Consider the following 11886-nt stretch of genomic DNA (forward strand, 5'->3'; position numbering starts at 1 on the left):
GGGACATTAACCTCAAAAAATATTTGCAACGGCCTAGATCAAAAACAAAAATAAAAAATCTAGGGAATTTAAAAAAAAATTTTCGCACTCGATTACCCAAGTTCCTCGTCAAAATTTCACTCTCAAAATCTGGGTTTCTTACTGCATAAAAACTTAGAAATTTAATACTTTCAGAATTTAAGACTTTGGGAATTGAGAAACTTAATAATTTGATAATTTGGGGGTCCCAAATTATTGCGCAACATTTCGTTTTTCTCGACCGCGTTCCTGCCAAACTCCGTACATACTCAGCTATTTTGCAACGTTGTGAGGGGAACTTGCGGGAGAATATTCGAGCGATCGAACTTCGATTCGCAGTTTCACGACAACTTCCTGATTATTCAATCCCATCGTTTTGTTGATCGCCCAGTTTTGCGCCGATTGGTTTCGAATATTGTTTACTATTATTTGATAATCCTCTCACCGAAATACCTTGACTGTGTCTTGTTGGTTTTTCAAGAGGACGCAGCAACCCAATCGTAGGAAACTTTGATTTGAGGCATCATTTCAAAACGTCATTGCGTCAACACCACGGCGGGAAAACAAAGCGGAGATTCTGTAATACATGAGACGACTGGTTTGAGAAGATGTTGGACGATCGATTGCTGCTATATCCTTGAAGGAATCTGTGCATGGCAACGGAGAGAGAAGCCATTGAGAACATGACGTCAACGCGAACATGAAAACTCCCTTTTCAGAATATAAACGATGTTACAGCGATATCCAATGGGAAGGCCAAATACTGAAAGTTAACAAATGAATCTAGAGATCGTTACATTATGGAAAAGGGGGAGACCGACTCCGTCTTTCGTATATAGTGGAATGGTCAATACATTTTGAGGTCTTCAGTGAATAATACCCTGAAGTCCGTAATTGAGGAGACCAAAAGCAAAATATAATGGATTGATTTCAGTATGAATGTCAGTTGTATAGAATTCGAGAACAAATTTTCGGAAACATAAAAAACCTTCTTTTAAAGATTACTTAAAACTTTATTAAACTAGAACTCCATATATAGGCATGTATTTATGTCATTGATCTCAGATCGCACTTTATCTTCGTATCTCTCAAAATAAGCATGAACGTCTGCTTTGCACACTTGAGCTTCACAATTTAAGCATGGAAAAAATCACCATTCCAAATCTTCCGGCAGTCCGCCAGGATAATCCCCGGTCAGACAGGCCGTACAATGCCCGGCCTTATCCTCGCTGCTCTTGTCCATGTTCAGCTGGACGGCCTTCTTGAGCCCTTCCACGCTCAGGTAGGCCAAACTGTCCGCCCCCACGTACTTGGCCAGCTCCTCCGGGTTCAGCTTGTTGCCGATGAGTTCCTCCCGCGTCGGAATGTTGATGCCCATGTAGCACGGATAGAGAAGCGGCGGGCTGGCGATACGGATGTGCACCTCAACGGCACCGGCATCGCGCAGCAGCTTGATGATCGGCCCGATCGTGTTTCCTCGCACGATCGAATCGTCGATCAGGATGAGCCGCTTGCCGGACACGTTTTCCGACAGGGCGCCAAACTTCTTCGCCACGCCCAGCTGGCGGAGCCGGGTCGAGGGCTGGATGAAGGTACGGCCGACGTAACGGTTCTTGCAGAGCACCTCAGCGAAGTGGAGACCGGTCTGGAAGGGGGAGTGTCGTTAGAAGGTTGATCGTGCAGAATTGATCGCGCCAGTCTCACCTCTCGCGCGTAGCCGTGGGCAGCCGCCGTTCCCGACTCCGGCACCGAGCTGACAATGTCCGCGTCGACGAAGGCCTCGCGCGCCAGCTGCCGGCCGCACTGCAGCCGCACCGAGTACACCATCTGGCCCTCGAAGATGGAGTCGGACCGGGCAAAGTACACGTACTCGAAGATGCAGAACGCGTGCCGCCGGTTCTCGGGACACTCGACGACGTCGATGGTTTTGATGCCGTCGCGGGTCAGCTCGACGATCTCGCCGGGGAGAACCTCGCGCACGTAGCGGGCGCCGATCGAGAGGAAGCCGCAGCTCTCGCTGGAGATGACCCAGCCGTCGGCGGCCAGCTTTTCGACCTTTTCTGTGTTGGGAGAAAAAACATTCATTTTTAAGCAAACCTGCGTTTGACAGATGGCCACCTTTAGCATTGTGTACATTGCTCCATAAGGTAAGCAACCTGTCAAACGCGATTAAAAGCTTACCTTGCCGGTACGAGCCGATGCTAAGCGGGACGATTTTTCCAATACAGAGCGGCCTATTTCCGTACGGGTCCCGTACGCCGTAGATCTTATCCTTGAGCATGATGACCAGTGAGTACGAAAGCGGTGCGAGCTGCATGAGGTGCTTAATACGGGCGGGCCAGTCCGGTCCGTTGTCCTCGCCGTCCGGAGGATTCAGGCACAGCGCCTGTGTGATCAGTTCCGAGTCACTGTGGGTGGACAGACCGACTCCACGGGACAGCACGTCCCTCCGCAGGCTGTCGCAGTTGACCAGTTCACCGTTGTGAGCCACCGCCAGCACTCCGTGCGCCGTGTGCACCACAAACGGCTGACAGTTGACCTCCTCCGAGGCGGCCGACGTCGAGTATCTCGTGTGACCAATGCCCAGATTGCCCTTCAGCTTCTTCATCGATTCGTCCGTGAAGATGTTGTTGATCATACCCATGCCCTTGTGCACGTTAAAGTTCTTTGCGCAATTTCCCTCGCTCGTGACGATTCCGGCCGACTCTTGACCCCGGTGCTGCAAGGCCACCAGCCCCAGGCAGATAACCTGCGCGACGTCGACCTGCGTGGGCCATTCGCCCGTTGCAATCGCCCCAAACACGCCGCACTCGTGTGTCAGCCCAGACTGGACCACCCCCCGTCCGGCCCGTTTCCCCTTCAGCGCAAACTTGTCCCCGTCATCCCGCGCGACACGTGGCGTCGTAAAAGCTGACGTGCTGAGCATCTCCAGCGCATCACCGACCTCCTCCACGGCATGGTCCGGCTGCTGCTGCTGCGGTGACGGTTGATCCATCCTACGGGAAGTAAACAGATCTACGTCAGCGAAAAAAACATGGTGCAATCGGCATAACTCGGTGCATCATCATCAAAAGGGAACGCTGCTCAAAGTAAACAACGTCGACAGAAGGGCTCGTGAACCCGTTATCAGCGCAGCAGGCCATGTCGGCGCGCTGATAGTGTGTGATCGTAGTAGCCTATTTCGCTGGCGATTGGAATTGATAGTTACTAATCCTTAATCGCGCGTGCTATGACTGCTCGTAGTTCCATGGCAACGAACGCGGCTCTTGGTGGAGGAGATGTTTGAAAATAAGTCTGTATTTTTGCTCGAGTTTTGCACAAACAGTGCGGAGTGGAAATATATATTTTTTGATGTAACAACATGTTTGCACAATCGGACGACCATGCTCTACAAAACGGTTGACCGCGTGCGGTGAGAAAACTGTTACAAAATAGAAAAACTTCCAGTTGCTAAAACACAAAACGGATTTAAATCACGTGTTGCAAAAATGGTCTAGAAATCGAACGTTTTTCAACGCAACTCTTTCCCGGATTCACCTTCTTATCAATTTTCGGTAGTGGGCCAAATTCTGTTGCTCTGACCCTGGCCTCTCCTTTTTTGTCAATAAAATTAGTCTGGTATGACTAGACAAAACTTGACCACCATCACTGTTTCCTAACCACTGAACTCCTTACCATGGAGATTTTTATTTGGTTCTGGTCAAGGTCAAGTAGAATTAAAAAAGGGACTAAATTTCAAGTCTAGTTTTCAAGAAAAAAATGAAGCGTCAAAAATGAATAAAACATTTTTACAGTTATGCTACTGCTAAAGATGCAAATAGTTGCCCTTAAAAAAAAAAAAAAAAAAAACTACCTAACTAAAACTAACAGTAACTGGCCTCTCCAGCTACCTTCCAACACTGTAAGTGTTAAATAGTGATCTGTTGTCTCGGAAATTGCAAAATAGTATCAGCTGTCAAAATGCTTATGCACCCTTTTCAAATAATGTTCCAGAATTACTCTATAAATGAGAGGAAGGCACCAACCATCTAAAGGTGGATTAAGTAACGTTTTTAGTTTGTACCCCGTTGGTTGGTCAAAGTCAAACTAGAACTTGACGAACTGTCACTTTTTACACGGGACTCACATTTACTATCAAACAAAACGGTTGGTAGTAAGTGTGAGTTCTGATCCCGTTCGTTTGACAATAATAATAATTGGTGTCAAACCATCGGGGTTTCAGTGTACAACAGGAAATTTATTTTTAATCCAGTCTTCATTTTGCATCGTTCTGTGAACTGATCATTCTCTTTTTCGATGGTCCCTTGAATATCGACAAGCGGAGAGTTGACTGTAATCTTACTAAATTGCGTATATTTCTGTTAAAATTAAACGAATGCTGATATTTGTTGGGGCAACATTCTGCCAACTCTTTTCTACATTCCGATTTTATCAAAGAAGTCTAGAAATGCCAAAGTTTAATCGGGCAAGAGGATTTTTCTTCAAAATCTCATGGGCGTACACTCATCCCTCATATTCGGAACAGTTTACAGATCGGCCAATGTTCAACAAATCATAGCAAATCGATAATTGAACATAATGATTAGCTTTTACCTTCATTTGAAAGCTATCCTTGCGATCTTTCGAAAGGTGTATCGAACAACTGCAAATTTTAACTTTTCTATCAAGTTTTTGAAGAAAAACATTGACCCATGAAAACCACAAATTTGGAACACTTTTTTCTTACGGATGTAAACAAACTTTGGTTCTCTCTTGGAGTTCATATTTTTTACAAAATAATGACTTCACTCACTGAAATCAATGAAACTCAAGCTTAGTGATGTTTTATTAATGGTCTGATATTTTTTTGTGAAAATATCAGTTAAATTCAGGTGTTCCACAATTGGGTCCTAAAATGAAGCTTAGATTGCTGATATTATTGTTTACAGCGATAAAGCTTATTTTTCTGAGTACAATGACCCTTTGTACGAGCACAAAGAGTTTAAAATGGATTTTTAAATCAATTTTGAAAAATTAACCTCGCGGTCCTTCTTGACAGAAAAGCTCCTACTTGACAGCTCGTTCCAAGGGGACCATAGTTGATCCATCGGATGTTGTCTTGTCAAAAAAAAATTTTGCATTAAAATGAAAAAAGTGATCAGAAATGGTTTTTTATCGTGTTTTTTACCGTTGTACATAAAAATTGACATAGGGCTTTAGTACCCAATTGTGGGAGGCACAATAACATCCCACAATTATGGAACGAGCAAATTGGAGGCAGTGTTTTGCTGCTCTGAATAAAATAGTCTCGAAATGCAGTTTTTTGTCCAAATGAACAACAAAGTCCAAATAAAGGTCCTAAAAATAGCAGGGGCGACAGAAAAAATGCATTTGGCATGCTATTGATAAATTATCACAAAAGTTTTCCGAATTTGTGAGTGTTCCGAATATGTGGGATAACTGTAGTTTTTTAGTGAAATTTTAGGCTGAGAAAGGGTATAGTTCCCCTAAGTTTGAAAACTTCAAAGTCGTGTTCAAATATTGGCAAAAATTCTATTTAGATTCTTAAAATGTGTATTGATGAGAAAGTTGCAATAGGTCCCTCAAACGAATTAGGTTTTACGCCGACTCGATTTGGAGGTTAGAAGGAGTGCACTGTTTACATGGACTTAGCACAGTTCGATGCGGTCGTCGTTTTTGTTCGGGAAAATTCGTAGACAATCGACGAAGACCATGTAAACAGTGCACATGAGCTGTCAAATGACGTCACGGTGTAAAACCTAATTATATGTCAATTAAGTACTCCAAATGTCAATGTGACGAACTGTCACTTTTTACACGGCGCTCACGCACACTGTCAAAACAAACGTTTCGTAGTGTGTGTGAACTCCGTGTAAAAGGGGGGTCAAACTAAAAAGTGACCCCGTTCGTCTAACAACAATTGGTGTCAAACCATCGGGGTTTGAGTGTAGTTGGTTATACACTCAAACCCCAATGGTTTGACACCAACTGTTGTCAAACTAACGGGGTCACTTTTTAGTTTGACACCCCTTTTACACGGAGTTCACACGCACTACCAAACGTTTGTTTTGATAGTGTGCGTGAGCGCCGTGTAAAAAGTGACAGTTCGTCACTTTTTAGTTTGACTTTGACCAACCAACGGGGTACAAACTAAAAAAGTTTCAAACGAAAAAGTGACCTACCACCGGGGGTTGAGTGTACCGAAAATCGATTGTAAGGAGAACAAAAAATATTTGTTTTATATTTGACAACTTTTTAGGCACATTTTCGTTTAATTATTTTTACAATCAAATGTCATAAAGAGAGCCTTTGTGGAGGCCATGATCTTTAATTTTTGAAGCTACTGGACTCTCATAAAACCACAGTCGACTCTCTGGCTGTCGATCTTCTCGATATCAATATTGCTCCATGTACCGATGAATTCTTTATTCCCTTCAAACTGCATACTTTGATTGTCCTTGTTCGTCGATATTTTCTCTAGCTTGAAGAATCTCTTCCTCGTCGGTCCCTTGGATTATTTTTGCTTTAAAATTCTCTTCCGGTTGTCAATAACTTTACTTTCCCATGGCTAGCATAGACATTTTTCTTTGAGAAATGAAGCTTTGAAGGGTGTTTGACGATTGTTTGTTTTTGTTTGCTGTACGTTGCCATTATTCTCTCTCATAGCTGGTCATAAAGAAGAAAATAACAAATTTCAATCGAGTGTTCATTTTGCATCGTTTTGTAAACTGACGCTTCTCTTCCTCGACGGTCCCTTTGATATTGACAACCAGAGAGTTGACTGTAATAATAAAACGTTACTTAATCCACCATTAGGTGGTTGGTGCCTCCCTCACATTCATAAAGTGAAGACACTACACATCCTCAAAAAAGTGTATAAATAACACTTTTTTTTATAAAAATATCTGAGATCCGACCTCAAAAAAGTTTGTCAAAAACACTAAAGTACTTATAACTTTTGATAGGGTTGTCAGATCTTCAATCTTTTGTGCTTGATGGAAAGGTTTTTTGAATAGGGTAGGGTAGTCATCAATGAGACACTTTTGGTTTTTAACTTTCAAAGATTTTTCTAATTTTTTCATCAGCATGTTTTAATGAGCTTTTTGTTGCATTTTCTTTCTTTCAATGTGTTCTAACATTGACCAAAATATGAGATCGATCCGACATCTACAGCCAGAGTTATTGAACTGTCTCATTGTAGACGCACTTGGCAGGAACAATGAGACAGCTGGGGAACAATGAGACACACTACGAAGATCAAGATTTTTCTAGTAAAACACCATGTTTTTGTATTGTTCCATTGCAGGTAACTTGCCTTGAACATTTTAGAGCAATTTTGCCAACATGAAACTTTAATTAACAAAAGTTATACTAAAAAGTATTTAAATTTTGTAAAATCCGTATATTTATACCAAACAACTTTGTATTTTTGGTTAAATGAAGTTAAAACTCTATAAATATGCCAAAAATCACTTTTAATTCATGTTTTGAAAGATTTCCATCGATTTTGAAAAGTTTAATGAAGAAAAATCAAAGTGTCTCATTGTTACCCATGAGCTGAAATGAGTGGGGAACAATGAGACAGCCCTGGATTCTGGGTATATTCTAAATTTTGGCCAAACCTAATGAAAGGACATTGTAGCCCAACTCAATCCCTATGGAACGACGAAAGAAATTTGAAGAAATATTAGTTTTGGTGTTAATGGCAGCCTACGAGCGAAAAAGTAATTTTTGTCCATAATTTACTTTTACACCCCAGAATCAAACTTTTATGAATAACTTTTCAAGGGAGCGTCCATAACCAAAGCCACTATAATGGCAGACGTGTATCCAGTAAACACACCTTTCCCCCAAATATGAGCCTGATTGGTTGAAACTACGACTTGTGAGAGCCATTTTATCATTGTTCCCCGTGTCTCATTGATGACTACTCTACCCTACCTATCCAACGATGAGTCGCATGATAGATCCGGACAACTTTTCCATCAAAATATTTGAGATCCGGCTTCAAAAAATCTATTAATAACACTTAAGTGCACAGACATTTGTTCAGAATTTGATTCTGAGTCGATAAGTATATTTTATAGCAGGCCAAGGATTGATACCTAAGAGCATGCAATGGCACTGACCTTGTTGCGTGCTCTTCGGTTGACGTCCACGTAAGGAACATCCTGGAAGGAGCGTAACTAACTACATCCGTAGTTCTGTTAGATCATCCGAATTATCTTGATCAGAACAGTATAGCTCTGGTTCCTTGCGAGTGTCCTATTTTCTTACCTCCACGTTGGCTTGGTTTTTATGATGACCTAGCTGGTGGCCTGTGGAAACGGATCGTAAACCTTTGACCACCGCGGGTCAGAGTCGAGACGGCTAAAAGAAAGGGGCGCAACAATGTGGGAAAGGGAAGTAATTTGTGATTGTAGACGGTATTGTTTTGATTCGCAGTATGTTGAGTCAACTGCTGTGGATGTACCTGAAACATCGCACAATGGGGTTTCTCTTCTCTTCATTCTCAGCTACCACCTATCTCCTATTTTTATTTTGCTCTTCTGATTCCCAATTCTTCACTGATTCTTCTATTTAATATCCAACATTTGATTTTAATTTTACTAACTTTTGATTCTCTTATCTCTCAAAGCTTTTTCACTCTTTTCTATCAATTGATACTGCTGTAACAAACTTTGTTTTGAAAATATACTTTTCCTTAATGTACTAGTAATATCAAGTCTATTTATCATTCGCCTAATCTTTTTTGATTTTATTGCGAATTTATTTATTTGAATAATTCTATAAATTATCATTACTATAATCTAAGCTTGTTTTGTATCTCTATTTATTAACTATTGTCTAATTTTACATCTAATACATCTAGCTTCTCATTTTTATTCTTCAAAATACGCTCATCATTCTCTTACTATTGATACTTGATTTTTATAAAATAAATTCTCTTTTACTGTCTATTGTTTTCAATCTTCACCCTTTTTTCAAACAAGTGAGGTTTGAGCCCTTACTCAATTTATGGAATGGTTAAAGGATTAACACAAATATTACTATTGTACTTTTGGTAAACTTTTGAATAACATGCTTAGGTCCAAAACATTGTAACAAAACACCGCGACAGAAGAAATAGCAACAGATTAACACGATTAAACATTAGGGAAGATTTCAGGAGAAAACTGTACACAGTAGAATAACAACTAGTTTTTGAATTCAAACTAAAAATTAAACAGTTCTTGCTTAAATGAAAATTGATAGGTACACTATAAATGGTTAGGCGCTTATACTTACATCAAACCCTACGTAATGTACCACCCCCGGCCGAGTTAAAATGCGTAACCGGAAAAGAAGGTGTGCATGCCTGGCACGAACACTCAAAGCGTGTTCTAGCGTGCTGCTCGTACTGACTCAGAGCAAGGGTGAGATGTAGGTGTAAGGGCAGTGCGTGTTCGTCGGGAACCTAGTGCATAAGATCGGTCAAGGCCCGTTCTTACACTGAAAATTGCGAAATTGCGAGTCGATAAGTATATTTTATAGCCTTTTCTCATTGAGGTGAGAATGGCAAAATGCTTATGAAAATGCTAAATCCCAATTTTAGTAAATTTGTCAGGTTTTTCAGCCTAAATTTTCTATAGCTTAAAGTGCACAAAAAAATCATTTTGACAAGTTTCTTAAATTGGAAAATCTAGCTAAAAATACTTAGCCGATTTTAAAAAAAATCAGGTAGAAAAAATATTCTGTCAGTTTTGAAGACGGTCATTTCACTCAGCCTTTTGACTGATTTTGTTTGTACTTTCGTTATTCTTGCTAGGTTTTTTGGTTAATCCAGCTGATTTTTTTTCAACTGCAACAGGTTTTTTTTTAAATTTGTATCAGAAATTCCATTGCTGCCAGAGATGCAAGTTCTATTAACCATCCATCTTTTTTGTGATTATGGATCTGTCGAGATGTAAAATAGACAACTTCAACTAAATAGAATATCAAAATTCTTTAAAAAATTAAACATCCTGAAATACTTAAGAAAAGTCCTTATGCAGTTTTTTACATTTTTAGCTATTGTAAACGTGTCTAAAATTGATCTAAATTTTAATATTTAAATTTTAAGAAAGTGGCCTTTTGAAGTTTTTATGATTTTGAATTTTGGGTTATAAAGATATGTTTTATCCGAAGGCTTCGGAAAAATTTAACTTCAGATAATCGAAAATTCCGCGAATTCATCGGATAATCGAATCAATATTTTAAAACAACTATTGCGTGATGGGTTTCCTGTATGGCTTATAATTTCATGAAGAGTTTTCTGAGTAGAATTTCACTGTTCATTTATTTTCAGTTAATCTTGAGTTTCATCACTACAATGTATTTATCGTTGCACTAAATATCGATCATTCTCGATCAAGTTATGATTTATTGCATCCTTTCTTATCATTACATTGTGAAGTAAATGCAAATTAGGCCAATTTCCATATTATTCCTTCATCAAGTCTTAAAAAAGATTTTTTTCTTCGTCACAGAAGTGACCTTGGCCTGTCGCAATATCAATCAAAACGACGTGGGCTGAGCCGTTGAACCAGTTTGCACTTCCTGCTGGATGCCCTTCTTTCCAAGTAAAACATTCTTCTTCGCTCTTGTCTGTTGAAACCCTATCCCAACACAAAATAAGCTGATGCACTTTGTCCCCGAAAAAATATCATTTCAGCAGCATAATTTATGCTGACGACCTCACTTTGTTTACCTTAAATTTACCTCCAAAACGAACGAATCGAATCCACGTTTCACCTTGGTTGCGACACCGTTTCCAACTTCAGTCTCACGTAAGTTTGTTTTTTCCTCTAACAGAGATTACGTTATGCACTTTTCGCTCGAAACGAGCCCCCAAAAAACCCTAAAACTAGTTTTTACCTGCCCCCAAAAAAACAAAAAACAAAAAAATGCTTCGTCCACACGTCTCACAGAAAAATTCTCCAAATCTCACAAGCACTAGACCACAGTGATACGATCGCGCGAACCTCGCCTCTCCGAGCTTCGACGGACAATAACTGATTGGAAGGAAATTTCTCTTTTTCATATTTAACACACCGCGATCATCCCCGTCGAAGATCGGCCAGCCTTGCTCCACTACACACGCTACATTTGGGACCCTTTCGACTAGTACCACCTTAAGGTTGACTCTCTCTCGTGAGAGAGCCTCACTCTCGATCTCTTGATCATGTTCCAATACATGTAAAGGAAGTGATCGTGGCATTGATCGCGTGCGCAACAAGGATGGCAACACAACACTTGGTGCTGATCGAAGGTTCTATCCTTAGACTAGTTCTAATAGTTATCTTATCAGTTTGCTTCAGTGAAAGGACTTTGAAATTGACGTCAACGGTGATGATCACTCTCGTCAAACGATCGCGGATTGGTGACCAACTGTGTATTGACTTATACTTACTTGTTTGTTTTAAAATTTTTTGAACGGCTTATCAACAGCGATCCAAACTAAACTAGACAAACTCGCGCACAATCTGCAAACCTCAGCAAATTCGACGAAAAGATCAAGAATATCCAAGGACAGCGATCGGCGATCGTACAGCAAGTTCACGCTCACAAACACAATTAGTCGCAAAGTGCACGTGTCTCACACACTGATTTCACCGGTGATTACCACTAATTGACTTCAAACTTGCAAAGCAACACTATTCCATTTGAGTTGCTAATTTTGACCGCTGATTAGCACCATCTTCACGATCACCACTATTTCATACAATAGAATAGATCAAAACAAACCAGAGCCAGATCGAAAGCAATATCAAACGAAGGGAGATAAATCAAAAAGTGACGCGCGCGCGCGCTGGATTCAACACCGCATGGTTTTGCGATATAAGTGAT

General features: G+C 40.6%; 1 protein-coding gene across 3 annotated transcripts; it reads right to left on the bottom strand.

Moving 5' to 3' along the window:
- Positions 1-1010: 1010 nt before the first annotated feature.
- Positions 1011-11886, bottom strand: LOC6041276 (amidophosphoribosyltransferase). Of its 3 annotated transcripts, none has more exons than XM_038254157.1 (4): positions 11450-11886; positions 2200-3014; positions 1723-2078; positions 1011-1663 (listed from the first exon to the last, which is right to left on the bottom strand). In XM_038254157.1, the coding sequence occupies exons 2-4, from the start codon at positions 3011-3013 to the stop codon at positions 1169-1171; spliced, it is 1665 nt and encodes a 554-aa protein (XP_038110085.1). In that variant the 5' UTR covers position 3014; positions 11450-11886; the 3' UTR covers positions 1011-1168. The 3 variants fall into 3 exon arrangements, with proteins under 3 accessions (XP_038110085.1, XP_038110074.1, XP_038110067.1); XM_038254146.1 differs by lacking the exon at positions 11450-11886 and adding an exon at positions 10759-11061; XM_038254139.1 differs by lacking the exon at positions 11450-11886 and adding an exon at positions 10748-11061.

Source organism: Culex quinquefasciatus, chromosome 1 (genome assembly GCF_015732765.1).
Source record: "Culex quinquefasciatus strain JHB chromosome 1, VPISU_Cqui_1.0_pri_paternal, whole genome shotgun sequence".
NCBI classification, from domain to species: domain Eukaryota; kingdom Metazoa; phylum Arthropoda; class Insecta; order Diptera; family Culicidae; genus Culex; species Culex quinquefasciatus.

Excerpts from the sequence above, each read along its gene's own strand:
- LOC6041276 (XM_038254157.1), bottom strand. The coding sequence starts at position 3,013 with ATGGATCAACCGTCACCGCAGCAGCAGCAGCCGGACCATGCCGTGGAG. Across the intron at positions 2,079-2,199 it reads CATCGGCTCGTACCGGCAAG|AAAAGGTCGAAAAGCTGGCC; the intron begins GTAAGCTTTTAA and ends CTCCCAACACAG. Across the intron at positions 1,664-1,722 it reads CCCACGGCTACGCGCGAGAG|ACCGGTCTCCACTTCGCTGA; the intron begins GTGAGACTGGCG and ends TCCCCCTTCCAG.